We start from the raw sequence: 22743 nt of genomic DNA, 5'->3' as shown, positions 1-22743 counted from the left end.
TGAGCTGTTAGAGCACAGACTCAGAAGATTCCTGCAGGGCCACAGGTAAAAACGGCAGACAGGTGGAGGTGTTACTGTTCTTCCTCTTGCCCTCAGATTCAGGACATCAGCGTGGAGACGGAAGACAACAAAGAGAAGCGATCGGCCAAAGACGCCCTGCTGCTGTGGTGTCAGATGAAGACCGCGGGGTGAGGCTCACCTGCAGCACCTGCGTAGTGTCAATGAGGCCGAGCTCAGGTTAACCTCTGCTTCCTGTCTTCTTCCTCAGGTATCCCAACGTCAACATCCACAACTTCAGCACAAGCTGGAGGGACGGCATGGCCTTCAACGCGCTCATCCACAAACACAGGTAACCCCGTCGTCCAGGTGTGACGATGCAGAGAGTCGTCCCTGTGAATAAAGTTTTGTGTTTTTCGTGTTTTCAGGCCTGATTTGATCGATTTTGACAAACTGAAGAAATCCAACGCTCACTACAACCTGCAGAACGCCTTCAACCTGGCGGAGCATCACCTGGGCCTCACCAAGCTGTTGGACCCCGAGGGTAGGGACCGCACGTTTACCTGAGCAGTTCACCTGAGCAGTTTGTATTTGAATCTTCTGTTTGTGCTGCAGACATCAGCGTGGACCATCCCGACGAGAAGTCCGTCATCACCTACGTGGTGACCTATTACCACTATTTCTCCAAGATGAAGGCTCTGAAGGTGGAGGGCAAACGTATCGGGAAGGTGAGTCGGCACGGTCGGATCGACCTTCGTCGTCTCCAAGACGACTGAAACTCTCTTTCAGAGGTCACGAACTCTGCCGGCGGCGCCTCATTGTCTTGGTTTTTGCTTCCAGGTTTTGGACAACGCCATCGAGACGGAGAAGATGATCGAGAAATACGAGTCCCTGGCCTCAGACCTGCTGGAGTGGATTGAACAGACCATCATCATCCTCAACAACAGGAAGTTCGCCAACTCTCTGGCGGGAGTCCAGCAGCAGCTACAAGCCTTCAACACCTACCGCACCGTGGAGAAACCCCCCAAGTAAGAGCGCTGCGCCTCACCTTCGCTCTGCCTCCAGTAACGCTACCTGAGTACAGCTCTCACCTGGTCTCTGTCCCCATCAGGTTCACAGAGAAGGGGAACCTGGAGGTCCTTCTCTTCACCATCCAGAGCAAGATGCGGGCAAACAACCAGAAGGTGTACATGCCCCGCGAGGGGAAGCTCATCTCTGACATCAACAAGGTGGGAGCCGCTCCGAAGCCGTTTACCTGTCGGTCAGAGCCCGTCCCGCCGCTCGCTCAGCAGAACGCAGACTCAATATGCTTCGTCTCCTGTGAACCTGAGTTACACTTTGGAAGACGTCGTTTGCAGCTGTGCAGCTGAATCCCAGCAGGGCTGTCGTCCAGCTGCTCGCGTCGGGCGCACGTAGTCGGTTTGTCTTCTCGAAATGATCAGTACACGAGTTAACCTGATCACAGGAGGAACTCACTTTCTGATCGTGTTAGCTGAAAACTGTGCGTCTGGTGTCCGGAGCATTGAAATAAGAGCCTTCGTCTGACACCTGCAGAGTTCCTTCATGGTGCAGAACAACATGACAGGAAGACGCCAGAGTCGTTCATAAGAACCAGAACGTGCTGTTTGTGAAGGCAGAAGGACCCGTGCACGAAACGTTTTCAGCAGTTTGTTAGAACAACAGCTGTGAGCGTTTCTGCTGGTCGGGTCCAGGTGACTTAGTCCTGACCTCGCTCGGCACGTTTGTATCTGCGTTTGGAGCCGGCGGTGCTGAGGCCGGGCTCGAGTCTTCTCCCGGGCTCGAACCGTGGAGCCGCTTCGGTTACATGAAATGTGCTTTTGTTACAGAAACACAACGTTTCTAAGACGGCGTGGACTCGTGTACAGACGGATGTTTGCTGCAATGTTAAACTCTCTGTTTCCGTTAACCCTTTAAGACCTACCATAGAACCAAGTCCGCCAGAGCTGATATTATATTTTTACATGCTGTGGAGCCATTTGTGGGAGCATTTCAAGTTGCTATACATCAATACAACCATTATAGACCAAATTTTAATAATATGTCTGCATTAAGTGCATAGTAATTACATAAAATTGCAAAAAATGCAATAAACTACAAAAAAATTTAAATCGTTTTTGTTTTTTTAACATATATTTCTAGTTAGAGAAATTTAAGAGGCTTATCCCTCAAAACTGTAAATACAAAAAAGTTGCACAAAATAGTTTCCCACCACAGGAAATTTATTTTGAGTGTCTTCATAGTTTTATTTTTGAAATACACCAATTTTTATATACTGCAGGAAAAACGAAGATAAATATTATGATGCAAATTTGCAAAAAAGCAGCATATGCATCAAAATAAACTATTTCCAGTAGTGCAATTTGAGTCCTAAGCATCCCAGAAACGACACAGAAAGTCATGAAGTCAAACATAACTTTTAAAAACACCAGTATAGGCTCATGAGGCCCTGAAGGTAAAAAACTACATTTCCGCAAAATGACGTCACTTCCGGTTTCGGGCGGGTCATGGCAGACATGCGATAGTTCGCACTGATGGACGTAGGAAGTGTTACAAACAGCTGATCGGATCGGCAAAGCCTGTTTCTGGAATATTATGTTTTTGTTGCTGCAAGTGCTTTTTATGCAGTTTTTGCAAAGCTATATGTGGAAGGAAACTGTGACTTAGGACAAGCTGATGGCATAAGATGTAAATACAACTCCTCCGGCTTCATATGCAAAAAAAATTATTGCGCTAGCTTACGTGGTTGCAGAGCTACCGGGATTTAAATCTAGTTACACAAAACGGAGCGTGCCCACTCTGACCGGCTCTAAAGGGTTAAAACGACTCCTACAGAGTCTAAATTTACACGCTGTAAACGCTGCTGCGTGGATTTGATGCCAACCTTGTGATACTGACAGGCCTGGGAGCGGCTGGAGAAGGCGGAGCATGAGCGCGAGCTGGCTCTGAGGATGGAGCTGATTCGTCAGGAGAAGCTGGAACAGTTGGCCAGGCGCTTTGATCGAAAGGCGGCCATGAGAGAGACCTGGCTCAGCGAAAATCAGAGGCTGGTGTCACAGGTAGGAGGACGCAGCAAATCATGTGACCTGCCCACGTTTCTTCACTCGTGATCTCATGACACGCTGCCGTCTCTTCTCTGTCTCCAGGATAACTTTGGCTTCGACCTTCAGGCCGTCGAGGCCGCCACCAAGAAGCATGAGGCGATCGAAACGGACATCGCCGCGTACGAGGAGCGTGTCCAAGCTGTGGTTGCTGTGGCAAAGGAGCTGGAGGTGGAGCGCTACCATGACATCAAACGCATCGCAGCCCGGAAGGACAACGTTATTCGTCTGTGGGAGTATCTGCTGGAGCTGCTGAAGGCCCGCAGGCAGCGGCTGGAGATGAACCTGGGCCTGCAGAGGGTCTTTCAGGAGATGCTCTACATCATGGACTGGATGGACGAGATGAAGGTACCCGAACACAGCACTCGGGGTGGGACGCAGAGAAGGTGTCTGAGCAGAAACGTGATCGTCTGCTTTTGGGTTCTAGATGTTGCTGCTGTCTCAGGATTATGGGAAGCATCTGCTGGGGGTGGAGGACCTGCTCCAGAAACACGCCTTGGTGGAGGCAGACATTGCCATCCAGGCCGACAGGGTGAAGGCGGTCACCGCCAACGCCAACAAGCACTCTGCCAGCAACAGCGGTGAGCAGCAGGCGCCTTTCCTCGCCTCTGAGTTTGATTTGAACTTGAGCATTTTTATTCATTTAATAAGGAGGAGTCTTGTTCCTCCGATAGGTCTACTTTTACATTTTCCCTTCCTTCCTGTCCAGGCTACAAGCCCTGTGACCCACAGGTCATCCAGGACCGGGTGGCCCACCTTGAGTTCTGCTACCAGGAGCTGACTCAGCTTGCCGCAGAGCGACGTGCCCGTCTGGAGGAGTCTCGCCGTCTCTGGAAGTTTTTCTGGGAGATGGCGGAGGAGGAAGGCTGGATCCGTGAGAAGGAGCAGATCCTGTCCTCTTTGGAGCACGGTAAGGACCTGACGGGGGCGCTGCGTCTCCTCAGCCAGCAGCGAGCCCTGGAGGACGAGATGAGCGGCCGTGCCGGCCACCTGCAGCACACCATTGCGGAGGGCCAGGCCATGGTGAAGGCGGGACACTTCGGTGCCACGAAGATCCAAGAGCGAATTTGCGACCTGCAGGCTCAGTGGGCAGCGCTGGAGCAGCTGGCAGCGGTGAGGAAGAAAAGGCTGGAGGAGGCTCTGGCCCTCCACCAGTTCCAGGCGGATGCTGATGACGTAGATGCCTGGATGCTGGACGCCCTGCGCATCGTCTCCAGCGGGGAGACCGGCCACGATGAGTTCTCCACCCAGGCGCTGGCCAGGAAGCACAAAGATGCAGCGGCAGAGGTGGCAAGCTACAGACCGGTCATCGACTCACTCCACGAGCAGGTTGCCTGTCTGCCAAAAGAGGAGGCGGAGTCAGAGGAGGTCCGCGGTCGGCTGACCTGTATCGAGGAGCGCTACAAGGAGGTCGCCGACCTCACCAAGCTAAGGAAGCAGGCGCTTCAGGACGCTTTGTCCCGCTACAAAATGTTCAGCGAGGCCGATGCCTGCGAAGTTTGGATCGATGAGAAGGAGCAGTGGCTGAACAGCATGGAGATCCCGGAAAAACTGGAGGACCTGGAGGTCATACAGCACAGGTGGGATTTTTTTTTGACGCTGTAATTTTTATTGATAGTTTTGTCAGTTTAAACACAAACATGCATTACATTACAGGAGAAATAACCATGCAAGCACACAGTCAAGACAAACAGAACTAAAGCGAACAAAAGGTGTGGGTGCCCATTCTAATCAACTACCACATGCACACCTGCCTTTACTCCGCATACACACTCCAGCTTATATACTTTTATACGGGCATGCATCAGTAGATACACAGAGTTATAGACCTTAAATGTTTTGTTCATTCATAATGTCCACTTCTCCCACTTAGCAACGGAAATGTCTTCCTTTAATCTGAGAAGTCATTTCTTCCATTGCACAGATTCCTCCAACAACATTTAACCAGTGTTTTGAAGAAGGCGGATCCAGTTTGTACCAGTTTCTTGTTATAGCTTTCTTTGCAGCTATCAATAGGATCGTCGTACATAACATACTCTCTAATATTCCCAAGATATACAGTTTTAAAATTGTGTGGTAATTGATAGCCCAACATATTGCCTATTACAAGAGTCACGTTCTTCCAAAAATGATGCAGTTTCAGGCTCCCAAACACGTGCGTATGACGTGTTTCCACATCTGCTCCAAACTGTCTCGAGTCTGCTTACTTTTGATTTTTGGTGTAAGAAAGAATCGAGTAAGATGTTTCCCTCCAAATTCTCTCCAGCATCTTGAGTTAGTCGTGTTCTGGGTTTCACACATATCTAACCAGCACAGGTAGGATTTTAGTTATACAGCACTGCCTCAGAGCAAACCGAAGGCTCTGCCTCCCATTCTACTTTTACATACTCTAGGAACAACAAGTAGGCCTGCAGAGCGAGAGCGAAGTGCTCTAATAGGGTGATATGGTACTACAAGGTCATTAAGATAAGATGGGGCCTGATTATTTAAGACCTTGTATGTGAGGAGCAGGATTTTGAATTCTGGATTTAACAGGAAGCCAAAACAGGAGAAATCTGCTCTCTCTTTCTAGTCCCTGTCAGGACTCTTGCTGCAGCATTTTGGATTAGCTGAAGGCTTTTCAGTGAGTTTTTAGGACTTCCTGATAATAATGAATTACAGTCGTCCAGCCTGGAAGTAATAAATGCATGAACCAGTTTTTCAGCGTCACTCTGAGACAGGATATTTCTAACTTTAGAGATGTTGCACAAATGGAAGAAAGCAGTCTTACATATTTGTTTAATATGTGCGTTGAAGGACAGAACTGGTCCTAGCACTGAACCCTGTGGAACTCCATAACTAACCTCAGTGTGTGAAGAGGACTCTCCATGATTAGATAGATATGATACAAATGTACTGTGATACACTGCAACACGTGCCCTGAAGCATGATGTGTTCTGGCAGGTTTGAGAGTCTTGAGCCGGAGATGAACAGCCAGGCGTCTCGTGTCGCTGTGGTGAACCAGATCGCCAGGCAGCTGATGCACAGTGGTCACCCGAGTGAGAAGGACATTAAGACCCAGCAGGACAAACTCAATAACAGGTATGACCCGACCATCAGGTACAGAGATTCCTACCAAAGAATAACAAAATCAAAAATACCGACCTGTGAGAGTCAGGTGTGGAAGCTGACTTGATAATCCTCTGCTCTGCCTCCAGGTGGAGCCTGTTCCGTGAGCTTGTGGACCGTAAGAAGGAGTCCCTGAACTCAGCTCTGGGCGTGCAGAACTACCACCTCGACTGCAACGAGACCAAGTCCTGGATCAAAGAGAAGACCAAAGTCATCGAGTCTACCCAGGAGCTGGGCAATGACCTCACAGGGGTCATGGCCCTGCAGCGCAAACTGACCGGCATGGAGCGTGACCTGGCCGCCATCGAGGACAAGCTCAGTGAAATGCACGGCGAAGCCCGGAGGCTGGCAGAAGAGCACCCCGATCAGGCCAACGCCATTACGGGCCGTCTGGCCGAGATCACAGCCGTATGGGAGGAAATGAAGAACACGCTAAAGAACCGAGAGGAGTCTCTGGGTGAAGCCAGAAAACTGCAGCAGTTCTTACGTGAGCTGGACGACTTCCAGTCGTGGTTATCTCGCACTCAGACCGCCATCGCCTCAGAGGACATGCCCAACACGCTTGCCGAAGCAGAGAAGCTGATGGCCCAACATGAAGGCATCAAGAATGAGATCCAGAACTACGAGGAGGACTATCAGAAGATGCGGGACATGGGCGAGATGGTGACGCAGGGCCAGACGGACGCTCAGTACATGTTCCTGCGACAACGGCTGCAGGCGCTCGACACCGGCTGGAACGAACTGCACAAGATGTGGGAGAATCGGCAGAACCTGCTGTCGCAGTCCCACGCCTACCAGCTGTTCCTTCGGGATACCAAGCAGGCGGAGGCTTTCCTCAACAACCAGGTAAATGCCCGATTAACACCTCCTCCCCTTTCTGCTCCTGCCTGTTCTTTAAAAACTCGCCATTTCTCTGTGTCTGCCCCGCAGGAGTACGTCCTGGCTCACACAGAGATGCCCACGACCCTGGAGGGGGCCGAGGCTGCCATCAAGAAGCAAGAGGACTTCATGACCACGATGGATGCCAACGAGGACAAGATTAACGGCGTGGTTGAGGCCGGTAGGCGGTTGGCCAGCGACGGGAACGTCAACGGCGATCGAATCCATGAGAAAGTCACCTCCATCGACGACAGGTGCGCCAAAGCTTCACAGCATGTTCGTTCGCTGCAGAAGAACCTTTCTCGTGTTCTCCTCAGCAGACGTAGTCGGTACATTCCCGTGGTTCCTGACCACAGGAAGGTGTAGGTGCCACCCTGACCTTCAGCCTTTCCAGTTGTGCAGGATCCGTCAGTTTGATGAAGGGAATCAATGTGTGTTCTTCCCATTTTGTCACTCATCCACGTGACTTCTTCAGTCTGGAGTCAGTCTTCGGTTTTCAAGTTTTCACTGAAGACGCCAGATGAACAGAATCAACTAGACTAATGAGAAAGCAGCTGTGGAACATAAACAGCACGTCAAACCATAGCTGTCACTGTGACCCCGTGACCCCGGCTCCGGCTGCTGTTTCTGAATCTCTAAATGTTGGGTTTGGTGAGTGTGTGAAGGTCGGTCTTATCTGGGTTTTTTGTTGTGTTTCAGGCACAAGAAGAACAGGGAGGCAGCGGTGGAGCTGCTGATGAGGTTGAAGGACAACCGAGACCTGCAGAAATTCCTGCAAGACTGCCAGGAGGTCAGTCTCTGATACGAAGCCGCGCTTTAGACACCAAAGGGAAAATGCACTCGCTGAAGCAGGGGCGTCGTCCACAAGCGCAGCGCTGTGGTTCAGACGGCGTCCTGTGATATCATTGCCTGCGTTACACTGTGTTCTGTTCTGTTTGCTGCAGCTGTCTCTGTGGATCAATGAGAAGATGCTCACGGCTCAGGACATGAGCTACGACGAGGCCAGAAACCTGCACAGCAAGTGGCTGAAGCACCAGGCCTTCATGGCCGAGCTGCAGTCCAACAAAGAGTGGCTGGACAAGATCGAGAAGGTACCGCCGTTCGCCTGAGCAGGGCAGCCAATCAGCAGTCACTCCACTCACACAAAAGATAAACGAGAGCATGCACGACTCACGAGCTGCAACTTTATGCCTGTGTTTGCCTCAGGCAGGTGTTCTCTGAGCTCGCTGCAAGAGAAGCTACTAAAACACATGCTAACGCTTGACCGACGGTCCAAAACTGAGCCTAAAATATACAAATTAAACATTTCATCATATAAATGAGACCCCCAGTGACCTTTAACCTGACCCAAGTGTCTCCTGACCTCAGGATGGCACGCTCCTGGTGTCGGAGAAGCCGGAAACGGAGGCGGTGGTGAAGGAGAAGCTGTCGGCGCTCCACACCATGTGGGAGGAGCTCGAGTCCACCACGCAGACCAAAGCTCAGTGTCTGTTTGACGCCAACAAGGCCGAGCTGTTCACTCAGAGCTGCGCCGACCTCGACAAGTGGTTGGCCGGCCTCGAGGGCCAGATCCAGTCTGACGACTACGGCAAAGACCTGACGTCCGTCAACATCCTGCTGAAAAAGCAGCAGGTACGTCCTCCACTCACCTGAATGCAGAACAGACAGGTGTACAGCTCAATGTGAGGTTTTTTGAACTTTGATTTTACTCATATATATACAGCTATGACACCTGCAACACCACACCTGTAACACACCTGTGAAACCACACCTGTAACACCACAACAGTAACACACCTGTGAAACCACACCTGCAACACCACACCTGTAACACACCTGTGAAACCACACCTGTAACACCACACCTGTAACACCACAACAGTAACACACCTGTGACACACCTGTAACACCACAACAGTAACACACCTGTGACACACCTGTAACACCACAACAGTAACACACCTGTGAAACCACACCTGTAACACCACAACAGTAACACACCTGTGAAACCACACCTGTAACACCACAACAGTAACACACCTGTGACACACCTGTAACACCACAACAGTAACACACCTGTGACACACCTGTAACACCACAACAGTAACACACCTGTGAAACCACACCTGTAACACCACAACAGTAACACACCTGTGACACACCTGTAACATCACAACAGTAACACACCTGTGACACACCTGTGAAACCACACCTGTAACACCACAACAGTAACACACCTGTGAAACCACACCTGTAACACCACAACAGTAACACACCTGTGACACACCTGTAACACCACAACAGTAACACACCTGTGACACACCTGTAACACCACAACAGTAACACACCTGTGACACACCTGTAACATCACAACAGTAACACACCTGTGAAACCACACCTGTAACACCACAACAGTAACACACCTGTGAAACCACACCTGTAACATCACAACAGTAACACACCTGTGACACCACAACAGTGACACACCTGTGAAACCACACCTGTAACACCACACCTGTGACACACCTGTGACACCACAACAGTAATGCACCTGTGACACACCTGTAACACACCTGTGAAACCACACCTGTGACACACCTGTAACATATCACAGATGTTGTGCAGCTGCAGTTGAACTGCAGTGGTGTGACAGCTGTGCCTCTATGCTTGCAGATGCTGGAGAACCAGGTGGAGGTGCGACAGAGAGAGGTGGTGGAGCTCCAGAGCCAGGTGAAGGCTCTGGGGCAGGAGGTGAAGGACACGGACGAGGTGGACGGGCGGAGGCAGGTGGTGGAAAATAAGTTTCAGGAGCTGCTGGAGCCGCTGCAACGTCGCAGGAACTTCCTGGTTGAGTCCAGAGAGGTTCACCAGTTCAACCGGGATGTCGAGGACGAGATAGTACGTAAAGTTCACACGCCATATTTTCAGGGGCGCCATCGCTCACGCTCACTGTGCTCTCACTCCTTTACAGCTGTGGGTTCAGGAGAGGATCCCTGTGGCCATGTCCACCGACCACGGCCACAACCTGCAGACGGTCCAGCTGCTCATCAAGAAGAACCAGGTAGGACTATGTTTGCCTCGCTCACAGCATGCTCTGTTTGCTGATGACGGTCTGACCTCTGTGGGCGTGAACATCCCCAGACGCTGCAGAAGGAGATCCTGGGCCATCAGCCCCGCATCGATGACATCTTGGAGCGCAGCCAGAGCCTCCTGAAGGAGGAGTCCTCCAACGGGGATGCGATGCGCCTGGCCGACCTGCAGCAGCTGTGGAAGCAGCTGATGGAGGAGGTGGAGCGTCGGCACGGCCGGCTGGAGGAAGCACACAAAGCCCAGCAGTACTACTTCGACGCCGCCGAGGCCGAGGCCTGGATGAGCGAGCAGGAGCTCTACATGATGTCAGAGGAGAAGGCCAAGGTGAGTGGGCGAGGCTTACATCACACACAGCTTCCTGTGAAAGTCAACTAAATTAAACAGTCACATTAGAAGGGTGAGAGCAAAAAAGTAATCATTACCGTGACGACTGTTTGCTCCAATCAGGACGAGCAGAGCGCCGTCACCATGCTGAAGAAGCATCAGATCATGGAGCAGGCGGTGGAGGACTACGCCGAGGCCGTCCACCAGCTGTCCAAGACCAGCAGAGGGCTGGTGGCCAACGGACACCCGGAGAGGTGAGCCACTTTTCGTGACATTGCACCTGCATCACATGACAGGAAGCAGTCAGACAACATCAGGAAGCCAGGTGCGACGCTTCCTGTCTGTCGCTACATCAGTGTGAGTAGTTTACCCACTAACTGTGTGTGTGTGTGTGTGTGTGTCAGCGAGCGGATCAGCATGCGTCAGTCTCAGGTGGATAAGCTCTACGCCGGCTTGAAGGACTTGTCGGAGGAGAGGCGGGGCAAACTAGATGAGAGGCTCCGCCTCTTCCAGCTGAATCGAGAGGTGGACGACCTCGAGCAGTGGATCGCCGAGCGCGAGGTGGTGGCCGGGTCACACGAGCTAGGACAGGACTACGAGCATGTCACCGTGCGTACCGATTGTACTTCCTCTGAGTGTACTCTGTCAAGTATTACATACTGACCTATGACCCCTGCCCGCTGCTCAGATGCTGCAGGAACGTTTCCGGGAGTTTGCCCGGGACACCGGGAACATCGGACAGGAGCGCGTGGACGCCGTGAACCGGCTGGCAGACGAGCTGATCAACGCCGGGCACAGTGATGCGGCCACGGTGGCTGAGTGGAAGGACGGGCTAAACGAGGCCTGGGCCGACCTGCTGGAGCTCATCGACACCAGGACGCAGATCCTCGCCGCCTCCTTCGAGCTCCACAAGTTCTACCACGACGCCAAGGAGATCCTGGCACGCATCCTGGACAAGCAGAAGAAGCTTCCGGAGGAAGTGGGCCGGGACCAGAACACGGTGGAGACGCTGCAGAGGATGCACACCACCTTTGAACACGACATCCAGGCCCTGGGAACACAGGTCAGTGTGGGGACTCTGGTTTTATAGGGAGTCACTTGGGCACAGCTTTTTGGGGGGGTTGTATCTGAGGTGTGCAGACAGAGCTCGGCATTCTGAGAGCGCCGGGCTCTCTGAGAGCGCCGGGCGTTCTGAGAGCGCCGGGCTCTCTGAGAGCGCCGGGCGTTCTGAGAGCGCCGGGCTCTCTGAGAGCGCCGGGCATTCTGAGAGCGCCGGGCATTCTGAGAGCGCCGGGCGTTCTCAACACGTTATTTCCAGCCAGAAACCAGCCACAGCCTGTTCAGCTGATCAGCCGTTTAAAGGTCACGTGACTTAAGAATTACCAGACATGTAAACTCCCACACAGGTCACATTTCCTCATTAGGCGATTTAAAGTCAGACCACCTGACTGAAACATGCAGGTGTACGTGTTATGACCTTTGACCCTGTGTTGCAGGTGAGGCAGCTGCAGGAGGATGCGGGGCGCCTGCAGTCGGCGTACGCCGGAGACAAAGCGGACGACATCCAGCGCAGGGAAAGCGAGGTGCTGGAGGTGTGGCGGAGTCTGCTGGAGGCGTGTGACGGACGCCGGCTCCGCCTCCTCGACACCGGGGACAAGTTTCGGTTCTTCAGCATGGTCCGAGACCTGATGCTGTGGATGGATGACGTGATCCGGCTCATCGAGGCCCAGGAGAACCCCAGGTAGGTCCGTGTGCTGCACAATGGTGGATCCTCGCCTCACGGCGGCCTCGCTAACAAAGACGTTTGTGTGTCCAGAGACGTTTCGTCGGTGGAGCTGTTGATGAACAACCACCAGGGTATCAAGGCGGAGATCGACGCCCGCAACGACAGCTTCACGGCCTGCATCGAGCTCGGGAAGGCTTTGCTGGCCAGGAAGCACTACGCTTCAGAGGAGGTGAGCCGAGACACTGATGGCCGCTCAGGTGATTGTCAGCTGACGAGCTGAAACACAGACTGAGAGAAGAGAAGGAAAAAGGTGCTGAATCAAGAAAAGAAAGTTTAATGACCAACAAAAGAATTGTTAAAGTTAAAGTAATGATGAAATTTGGAAAATGAAAAGAACATAATGCAAAAATAATAAACCCTGCTCTATGTACAGCCATGGGCAGAAGTTTCATCCGCTGGTCACAGGGAGCAATGCCCGGTTGTTTTGGGTTTTAATGGTGCAGTGCTCTTATTTTGAAAGCCTCACCTTTACTAGTACAAACACACCTGGGTCACCAAAGTCAAACAGCCAAACAGGCACGACAGAGGCAAATAAAATGAGGGTTGAACTGCAGTCTGTAAAGTCTATAAATAAAGCTGAGACTGAAAGGAGCTGAAAATGTTTTCCAGATTAAAGAGAGGCTGCTGCAGCTCACCGACAAGAGGAAGGAGATGATTGACAAGTGGGAGGACCGATGGGAGTGGCTGCGACTGAGTAAGGCTTACTTCCTGTTTACCGTCCACATGAAACATCCAATTCAAATGATGATCAAGAGGCTGAAAGGTCAGAGGTCAGTGCTGACTCATCACTGCAGGGTACTACAGTGATGAGTCAGCACTGATGAAGACTCCCCAGGCTCTTGCCCTCCTTTAACGAACCCGACTGACCAATCAGGACACGCTTCAGTTACGCTCAGAGAACAGCTTAGAGTCTGCATCTGTGTGCACGATGTCTTCACCTGACAGCTGCAAGAACTGTTCTCACTGATCCTCAAAGATCAAAACATCAACCAGCAGTTTGTGAGACAGACACAGCAGAACGACCAGCCACAAAGATACAAAAACACCACAAAGACACAAAAACGCCAGAAAGATACAAAAACGCCACAAAGATACAAAAACGCCAGAAAGATACAAAAACACCACAAAGATACAAAAACGCCAGAAAGATACAAAAACGCCAGAAAGATACAAAAACGCCAGAAAGATACAAAAACGCCACAAAGATACAAAAACGCCACAAAGATACAAAAACGCCAGAAAGATACAAAAACGCCACAAAGATACAAAAACGCCACAAAGATACAAAAACGCCACAAAGATACAAAAACGCCACAAAGATACAAAAACGCCACAAAGATACAAAAACGCCACAAAGATACAAAAACGCCAGAAAGATACAAAAATGCCAGAAAGATACAAAAATGCCAGAAAGATACAAAAACACCACAAAGATACAAAAACACCACAAAGACAGAAAACGACCACGCTTAAAGGCTTTGCTGTGGAACAGAAGCCTCGTGATAGGTCACACTCCTGTAGAAACACCTGTACACCTCTCACCTTGCCATCCTCTGTATGACACGTTGAGCCTGCAGTCGCGTTGATAAGTTCAGTCATAAAATCTTCCTCTCTCCTCCTCTTCCTCAGTCCTGGAGGTCCACCAGTTCTCTCGGGACGCTGGCGTGGCCGAGGCCTGGCTGCTGGGTCAGGAGCCCTACCTGTCCAGCAGGGAGCTGGGCCAGAGCGTGGACGAGGTCGAGAAGCTCATCAAACGCCACGAAGCCTTCGAGAAGTCCGCCGCCACCTGGGAGGAGCGCTTCTCCGCCCTGGAGAGACTGACTACGGTGAGGGTGGGGTGGCCGGATAGGGTGGTGAGGAGGAATGTGATGATGATGATGATGATGTTTACACGTGTCTTCCAGCTGGAACTGCTGGATGTGAGGAGGCAGCAGGAGGAGGAGGAGAGGAGGAGGAAGCCACCATCTCCAGAGCCTGTGGAAGTTCAGCAGGAGGAGGCGCAGCAGAGGTGAAAGCACCGCAAATGTGTCGTAACACTCGCCACGTAAGTAAAAGCGTGACAATAACGAGTGTGTGTGTGTTTCTGCAGCGCCGTCACTCAGAACGGACCGCCCTCGTACCAGGATTCTCCCAGGGTCAGTAAACTTTAACCTTTATGCCCCCGGCGGTGGCGCACGCCGCACGCTTCACCTATGTTTTCTTCTTAAAGTGTATTTACAGCTAATATTTCTTCTTCTGTGGTGTTAAACTGAATCTGCTGCTGCTTAACCCCACCTGTGCAGGACGGCGTGGAGGACGGAGAGCTGGTGAACGGTGTTGCCGAGCGGAGCTCCAAAGAGCCGAGCCCCGCCCCCTCGCCCACCTCTGGCAGGAAGGTTAAAAGTCAGTCGACCACACTGCCCACCAAGAACCGGGACTCCAGCTCGCCCCAGGAGGGACTGCTGCACCGCAAACACGAGTGGGAGGGCCACAACAAGAAGGCTTCCAACAGGTGAGCTCCACGCCCCACAGGAAGTGCCTCGCATGCAGCTGCGTCACCTGACCCGTCACCTGACCCCACTGCTGTGTGATTCGCAGGTCGTGGCACAACGTGTACTGCATCATCAACAACAAAGAAATGGGTTTCTACAAGGACGGCAAGGCGGCGAGCCAGGGCGTGCCGTACCACAACGAGCTCCCCATCAGCCTGAAGGACGCCACGTGTGACGTCGCCTCGGACTACAAGAAGAAGAAACACGTCTTCAAACTCAGGTACCGAGCGCAGCAGGAAGTCAGGTGTGGTCCGGACACAAGTTGAACACGTCACATTAAACGCCGCCGCTGGTCGCAGCGTCTCCGTGAAGCTGGAAAGTTCCAGTTTGTTTGAACAAATATTCTTAGAATATATAATAAAGTAGTCGACATCACAGTGATGATGTCACAGAACCTCTGATGTGACGTGTCAGGTGTGCTCACTTCCTGGTTCTGTTAAAGCTGCACGAGAAAAAACTACAGCTTTGATTTGAGGTCACCTGTCCACAAAGGCCTCACCTGTCGTGGCCGAGCCAATCAAACTCCAGATCTCATTTTTGATGTAACGATCAGCTGATTTTACTGTTTCACAGTGTTAGGTTTATATTGATGGATTGTCATTTATGCTTAGAAATATATAATCAATTGTATAATGATAGAGGTCTGATCCTCAGTAGTCTGCAAAGACTCTGTGAGCCTTCCAGAGTGTTCTGGCACACGCACATCCTAAGGTCATGAGAGGTCGTACCTTCTCTTTCTGATTGATGGTATACGAGGACACCTACTCTGTATCTGTTTAAGTATAAGAGCCCTTTGTTTAGGCGGACCGCTGGACTCCTGGCACCGGCTTTTTAAAGAGGCGTTCACAGGGCCATATCTTGACCCACACATACATACATACATACACACATACACACACCCACATTCACACACACTCATACCTACACGTATGCATAGACTGGTACTCTTTGTTCACATGCATGCCTGTGTAAGATGCCATATGTTAATGGACCTATGCATATTCATGTAACCACAATAAAGAGCAGTGCTACGGGGGAGCTGACTGAGAGCGACTGGGGGTTCGAGCGGCAGGAACAGCGCTCGTCTCGTCCTCCCCCTCGTGCACGAGCTCACACAGAGCTCTGCCTGGTGTCCAGAATTGTCTCTGATTGTTCCAGCAATAGGTCTGTGCCAGACAAACCTCTCACACAGCGTCAGAGCTAAACGCAGCGTACGCAACAAAAACACATGTAGACGTTGTCACACACACGCACACACACGCACACACACACGCACACACTGACGCACGCACACACACGCACACACTGACGCACGCACACACACGCACGCACACACACGCACACAGACGCACGCACACACGCACACGCACGCACACAGACGCACACACATGCACACAGACGCACGCACACACACACGCACACACACACAGACATTGTGAGTGTTACAACAACCACCTGACATGTTTTATTGTTTGACAGCATCCCGTTACCATGGTTACTCACCAACACATTTCTCAGCCGCAACATTAGGACGCAGCTCCGCCTCCTTTGCCTCATTTTTTTGTTAGCCCAATCACAGCTGCAGCCTGCAGGAACTGATGCTGTGATTGGTTGTCAGGGTGAGGGTCGTTCAGACTTCACCCGGTGACCGTCATTGGTCCAAAGAACGCTGATCACCTGAGCGCTTAAACACACCTGGATGTGTATCTCAGCACAGCCGGCACTTTAACCTTTGACCTGAGGCTTGGTTTGGTGCGTTTGTACGGTTCCTCCACTCACGTCTGTCTTCCTCTCGCTCTTTCAGAATCACCGATGGAAACGAATACCTGTTCCAAGCCAAAGACGAGGTGAGTTTGATTTTTGCTCAGATTCGTGGAAACGCTCACCTGTGTGGCGTTCCTGCTTAACTGCTTACGTGCCTCCGCAGGAGGAGATGAGTACCTGGATCCAGGCCATCCTGAACGCCGGCGCCGCAGACCGCTCTGACATCCAGGGCAGCAACCCCGGCACGCCTGCCTCTGGGCGTGCTCACACGCTGCCGGCCACCGTCACGCTCACCACCGAGTCGAGCCCCGGAAAGCGCGAGAAGGACAAAGACAAAGACAAGGAGAAGCGCTTCAGCCTGTTCAGCAAGAAGAAGCAGTAGAGCGTGGCGGCGAGGCGCTTTGGCGAAACCGCCCAGGTGCTCTGACGCACCCATCGCCACATTTACAGGCGCCTCATTTCTCATGGGCCGCCATCAGCCGGGGAGAACTGGAGGCCGCCTCAGAGCGCCGCCAGCTTCCTGAAGATCGACTTGGAGCGGGTGAAACCGCCGCCTCTCTGAGGGTTGGCGAGCCTCAGTCCTCCCCGCTGAATGGTTCACCTTTAAAATTGGCCAATCCCAGAGACTGAGGCGGTGGAGACGAGGAGCAAAGGAGCGTTTCGCCAAAGCCCGCCGTCGCCTCGTTTTTGTGCGTTCTGCATTTTTGTTCGCGTGTCGGTCGTTTGGCGGCGAGTCGGAGTGCCTGATGTAACGCCGCGTCATCGTTGGCGAATGAGGCCGCTGTCGCCGTGTGCATTATCGGCCGTGACATCATCACTGCATCTCGCTCTTTCTTTGATGACATCATCAGGGACCACACGCTAATGTTCTGTTATTGTTTGTTTTTTATTCTCTGAAATTTGTTATTTTTCTATTTTTTGTCGTTTCCTCGTCACAGACGCCGTTTCCTGCCGCGGAGAAATTGGACCAACAGTGCATTTCATTCCAATAATTTCTGTTTTCGTTTCTCTGCAGCCATGTTGTTTTTGTCAGACAGCCAATCGCCTTCAAGGAGGTGGTGATTTAGAAACGTCCACCTGCATGCTTCATCAGGCTCCGACCTGAGCGCGAAACTGCGACTTCCTTCTTTTGTATCTCTGGTCAGGTGGTGTCGGCGAGGGCGGAGGGAGCTCGCCGTCCCGCCGACGGGAGCGAGGTCCAGACCGGTGAAGGTTGCTTGCTCGTCATCGGCTCTTCGCACCACGCTGATTTCTGCTCTTTGATACCCGTGCTGCCCCGTCACTGTAGATCTATCGTAGCGAACATGTATGGAAGCCCCGCCGTCGTCCTGCACAATCAGAGCTGCACCAATAGGAATGAAGACGCTCGCCGATATTTAGCCGACCTTCGATCATTACAGCTTCTCATGTATGAACCTGCACCTGTAGACTTACAGCTCTCTGTCACATGTGTGATGTCATTAAAGCTTTTAACCTTTACTCAGTAGCTTCCTGTTGTCTTTGCACGTGCTCAGTTAGAAACCCGCACAGACCCGAGGCCCCCCTTCCCCATCTGTGTCTGCGTGTGTCTGCCTCTGTGGTGTGTGTGTGTGGGGGGGGCTGGTCCCTGGTTTAATGCTGGGGGCGGTCCCTTTTTAAATCTCCAGGTCCACTGAAGTTTTCATTGGTTGTGGCCTGCAGGTGTTAGAGCAAACAGGTGAGTTACAGATATAGTTCCTGCCCAGTGATGACGCTCATTGGAGGGTCAGGTAAATCTCGCCTAACGTGGCATGGATGCAGTGAGCTGCTAGTTAAAAACACTACAACCCCCAGCATGCACTGCGGCTGTACGCTGAATCAGACCGTACCTGCTCAGAGGCGGGAAGCTCGCCGAGGTGTCCGCGAGGGAAGCCGGAAGCTGTGACCTTCAAAAGAAAACGGAGGATTCTGGAAAAAAAAATCGGATTAAGCGTCAGATTTACTACCGCCCTGCGCATGCGCAAACTGTTTTAGGGTAGAGAAGTGTTTAGAAAGCGTGCAGAGAGCTCAGAGGTGTTTGTTCATCACGGAGAAAAACAGGGAAGAGCAGGTCACTACTCACTGCGCCTGCGTGCAGAAAACTGCGGACCTTAATCCTCAGCACACCTGTGAGCGCTGGTTCACACTGAGTTTAAACTACAGCTGTGTTTTCCTACAAACATTTAGATGTCTGTGCAGGTAAAGGTTTTTTCAGGAATAAAAGATTAAAAAATAAAAGTCTTTATGTTGTGAATAAACATGTCAAATTCATAACTGGATGACACTGTGAGATATTTTTTTAAAAGGTGCTGATGTGTGCACGCCTCCCTGTCGAGGGCTGCAGAACTGCTGCAGAATCTGAACCAGACATATGAATGAATGATGAATCTTTATGAATTATTATGTCTATTTTTTTATGTTTAAGGACAACAGATGGAAATTAGCCTTTGGCTATAATCTGGCATGTTTACATTCATGTAATTTTTTTTTTTTTTTACATTTATGTTCATTAACATGCACTGTCCTAAATAAATAAATAAATAAAAAAGACTCCTGCATGAGCTGCAGTCACGTGATTGGACTCGCACCTGCACATGCACATCGGCTGCATGCACACGCTGCTGACCAAGTTTCAGGTGGTGACCTCCAGGTGACCTCAGACCAGACGAGGTTGTCCATAGTCTGGGAGCTGCTGGTTGGAGGACTTGTTGCTGTTGGGTCATTGCGGTGTATTGAACCACATAAAGGCCGTTAGGAGAAACTAGCTTCCTTTTAGTTTTGCTGAGCTGGAAAAACGCTTTCAGATTAGTCTGACTTCCTCTCAGCATCTGAAGACACATTACATATTTAAACTATACTAAAGGTGAAGTGAATGAGGGCGTAAATAAATGAAAGGTTTTTAAAAAAGATGTAAGCCTCATCGTGAGATAAGAAGCTGAAGCATATGTGTGACGTCATGACCTCTCAGGTGTTATTCGTTATTTTTGTGTCTCTTAGTCACAAACGGAGAGAAGAGCTCGTGTTTGCTCCAATCCTGCGATGAATGAACGATAAATGCGATGCTATGTATCTAATGCTTTTATTTTGAAAGTGACCGCGGGAAGCACGGGGTTTCACGGTTTCCGGCTTGATGCTTTCGGCGGTCCCGTTAGCGCTCCGTTCTCGGGTCGCCGTTTTTCACGGTTTTAGGGCTGCTGGTGACCGGTGCCCGAGCAGGAGCGCCGGTGCGGGCGGGTGTGGACGGTCGCGGGTAGATGTGCGCAGTAATCTGCGGATCGGCGCAGACGGCGGAGGATTTGCTGTGATTTAAATCTGCGCCTGACGGACGGAGGCCGGGAGGAGCCGCTAACGGTGACCCGGTCCGGTCTGTCTGCTGCGGGTCGGAATTAAAACGCCCACAAACAGCTCGAAGTTGCATTTCCGGGAGTGTCTCTGAGGTCGGACATGGAAGCTGGAAACGTCAGGGTTTAGACCGCCGCCTTTTATTTAGTTAAAATACATAAACTCACTGTTAAATTTTCATCAGCTGAATTTCGTCTTTATGATTTTGAAATTCTGTGATTTTGTCTCAGGTCGTCTGAATTTAGCAAACATTGATTTTATCTCAGCAGCACTCAGTTTATTCTCAGTCGTTCAGGTTTCCATCATCATAAAATCCACCTGAGCCAGTCTTCAGGTGAGCAGGTGTGTTCAGGTGTCGGTCAGAGGTTTTTCTGACTCCACTCGGGATTTTTACTGTGAAAAGCGCAGAAGAAGACCCTTACAACCTTCCTGCCGACACATTAGTGAGCGGTGCCAAAGCTGCCTCTGGAATCATGGGAAGTGTAGGCAAAGAGACTACAGGGATGGATGGCAGTTCCTGGCAGCGTTAGCGGCTCCAGCAGATACATTTCTCTCAGACGGTTTTTCTGTGGATGTTCGAGTTTGCGGGTTTGAGCACACATGTCGGATAAAACGGCGCCGCGCTGCCAGCTGAGGCTGGAGTGGATCCACGGTTACCGGGGCCACCAGTGCCGAAACAACCTGTACTACACAGCTGGGAAAGAAGTGGTGTACTTCGTGGCCGGGGTGGGCGTGGTCTTCAACACCAGAGAGCACACACAGAAGTTCTACCTGGGACACAACGATGACATTATCAGGTGAGGAGGAACCCTGTGACGGTGCTGGTGAACTCTGACGCCATGCAGGCGGGTTTTAGGATTTAAAGGTTGGTCCATCAGCCGCTGGATTCAACGTCCAGAGAATGTTCAGTTAGAACCTCGGATTCAGAAGACCGGTGTGGTTCTCGCTCAGGTTGCAGAACAGCTCTTGGACTTCTTGAACAGTTTGTCCAGCTGATTTGACCGCATTCTGCGGGGTGTCCTATAGGGGGCGCTTCAGGAGTGCGGGGTATCCGGGCCTGTTGGGTTCACCTCACGATTCTGGTCTCATTTCTGTCAGAGATTACAGAATTTGTAAGCGGGTACAGATGATGAAGGATTTTGGCTTCGATGGTTTCTGGACCTCGTTTCGGTTCTCCCTCACATGACCTCCTGCTCACAGAGGTCCTGGTCATCGGCTGGAGGAGGAGTTTAGGTTTCCCAGGGTATGTTCACAGTGAGGGCAGGGTGGAGCAGGAGGTCAACAGATGAATTGAAAGTGAAGCGATCTGTTTACTGCTAGATCTACGTACTTGTGCTCACCTGTGACCACAAGCTCCCTCTGAAGGTGTCTAGGCTCAGACTCAGAGATGCTGTGAGGGTTCGATGTTTCAGGTAGAGCTCAGAGTAGAGAGGAGTCTGACCTGGACCCTCCTGGGGAGGTGTGTCACCTGGAGGCCCCGGGGCAGATCCCCGGCATCTCGGCTGGTTTGGGAACATTTTGGTGTACCCCTGGAGGAGCTGGAAAGGGTTTCTGAAGCTAGTCTGAGGATGGAAATTGGACGTAAATACTTAGAATGGCATTCTCTCGAACATCCAGCAGGGGGCGACTCCTCTGGCCCAATTTATATAGAAGTCTGTGAGAAAAGGAGCTGATATGTGAGCTCCGTGAACACCTGAGAGACGGTTTCTGGTCTCAGGTTTTAGGTGTGACTGACGCAAACTGAAACTTATTTTGTGAATTTTGCTCATTCTTGGTGATATAACGGAGGATTATGTGGGTCTGCTCGTGGGCTGACAGATGTTCGATAATAATAATAATGGATTGGATTTATATAGCGCTTTTCAAGGCACCCAGAGTGCTTTACAATGCCACTATTCATTCACATTCACACACTGGTGGAGGCAGCTACGGTTGTAGCCACAGCTGCCCTGGGGCAGACTGACAGAAGCGAGGCTGCCATATCGCGCCATCGGCCCCTCTGGCCAACACCAGTAGGCGGTAGGGCAAAGTGTCTTGCCCAAGGACACAACGACCAGGACAGAGAGCCCGGGGATCGAACCAGCGACCTTCCGGTTACAGATACGCTTCCCAACCCCGTGAGCCACGGTCGCCCCGATGGTCTGCGCAGTCGGGTTCAGGATTAAAATAAAGATGAGAGTTAATTTACAAAAGAGAATCTGCCACAGTCCACGGCAAAGCTGCAGGTAGTGCCATCATGTGAGTGTGGAAACTTTAATAGCTGCGACCTCCAGAGTCCAGGAGAAAACTGTTGTGTCAGCTGTTGTGTTTACGTGCCCTGCAGCACTTTGTCAGTGTTCACTGGATCTGAAGCGACACGTCAAACCCGTGTGCTTAAATTCGTCCTGACTTCCTCCTGCTCAGCATTTTGTATCAGCTTTAACGCAGTTCAGAACTTCCTTTGGAATCTGTCTGTTTTTAGGTTTCCTTCAGTGTTTGTGATGCTCTGCAGACAGGGGGCGCTCACGCCCAGTTCAGCTGTTTTAATGGGACTCTCTGATTGGAGGACCTTTAAAAACAGAAAGCCACTGCATGTCTGTAACCATCACAAAAACCAGCATTAAGTGCTTACTTCCACCAGCCCTGAGGCGTGTTGGTGAGCACACGTGTGTGCTGTTGCGTGTCCGCCCCCCTTCACAGATGGCCGGGTGGCCGCTGAACGATTAAAAGCTTCATCAGCAGCTGCCAGGTCAGCCCTAGTGATGAGGTCACAGTTTGGAGACAGGAAGTCGAGCTCAGCCGTCGGTCGCTGTGATGGACATCGGTGTC

General features: G+C 51.4%; 3 protein-coding genes across 7 annotated transcripts in view; 2 read left to right on the top strand and 1 right to left on the bottom strand.

The window, feature by feature from the left end:
* LOC146384706 (spectrin beta chain, non-erythrocytic 1-like) overlaps nt 1–18075 on the top strand; it is a 31803-nt gene extending 13728 nt beyond the window's left edge. For all 3 annotated transcript variants that reach the window (XM_084929753.1, XM_084929754.1, XM_084929755.1), the window contains 32 exons: nt 97–188; nt 269–349; nt 426–541; nt 613–725; nt 838–1025; nt 1109–1226; nt 2916–3074; nt 3162–3464; nt 3544–3697; nt 3826–4696; nt 6060–6197; nt 6314–7070; nt 7155–7357; nt 7803–7893; nt 8048–8194; nt 8472–8735; nt 9775–9999; nt 10073–10162; nt 10243–10515; nt 10639–10769; nt 10920–11124; nt 11204–11578; nt 12012–12256; nt 12332–12470; nt 12911–12995; nt 13931–14127; nt 14206–14309; nt 14391–14436; nt 14584–14792; nt 14879–15052; nt 16637–16679; nt 16760–18075. In XM_084929753.1, coding sequence (XP_084785879.1) covers nt 97–188; nt 269–349; nt 426–541; nt 613–725; nt 838–1025; nt 1109–1226; nt 2916–3074; nt 3162–3464; nt 3544–3697; nt 3826–4696; nt 6060–6197; nt 6314–7070; nt 7155–7357; nt 7803–7893; nt 8048–8194; nt 8472–8735; nt 9775–9999; nt 10073–10162; nt 10243–10515; nt 10639–10769; nt 10920–11124; nt 11204–11578; nt 12012–12256; nt 12332–12470; nt 12911–12995; nt 13931–14127; nt 14206–14309; nt 14391–14436; nt 14584–14792; nt 14879–15052; nt 16637–16679; nt 16760–16978 — 6555 coding nt within the window. In that variant the 3' untranslated portion in view covers nt 16979–18075. The remainder of the gene's footprint in view (nt 1–96; nt 189–268; nt 350–425; nt 542–612; nt 726–837; nt 1026–1108; nt 1227–2915; nt 3075–3161; nt 3465–3543; nt 3698–3825; nt 4697–6059; nt 6198–6313; nt 7071–7154; nt 7358–7802; nt 7894–8047; nt 8195–8471; nt 8736–9774; nt 10000–10072; nt 10163–10242; nt 10516–10638; nt 10770–10919; nt 11125–11203; nt 11579–12011; nt 12257–12331; nt 12471–12910; nt 12996–13930; nt 14128–14205; nt 14310–14390; nt 14437–14583; nt 14793–14878; nt 15053–16636; nt 16680–16759) is intronic.
* Nucleotides 8729–9707, bottom strand: LOC146384707 (uncharacterized; the record flags this gene model as incomplete). Its single annotated transcript, XM_084929889.1, has 1 exon — nt 8729–9707. A coding segment is annotated over one exon (927 nt), but the record flags the coding sequence as incomplete, so codon positions are not given.
* Nucleotides 18076–19705: 1630 nt separating the features above from the next.
* Nucleotides 19706–22743, top strand: part of LOC146384705 (echinoderm microtubule-associated protein-like 6) — a 35887-nt gene continuing 32849 nt past the window's right edge. For all 3 annotated transcript variants that reach the window (XM_084929758.1, XM_084929757.1, XM_084929756.1), the window contains exon 1: nt 19706–20732. In XM_084929758.1, coding sequence (XP_084785884.1) covers nt 20536–20732 — 197 coding nt within the window. In that variant the 5' untranslated portion in view covers nt 19706–20535. The remainder of the gene's footprint in view (nt 20733–22743) is intronic.

Source organism: Perissodus microlepis, chromosome 6 (genome assembly GCF_051167445.1).
Source record: "Perissodus microlepis isolate ML-2025 ecotype Zambia chromosome 6, ASM5116744v1, whole genome shotgun sequence".
NCBI classification, from domain to species: Eukaryota; Metazoa; Chordata; class Actinopteri; order Cichliformes; family Cichlidae; genus Perissodus; species Perissodus microlepis.
Note: the sequence above shows the minus strand (reverse complement) of the source record. Positions and strands in the feature narration are given on the sequence as shown.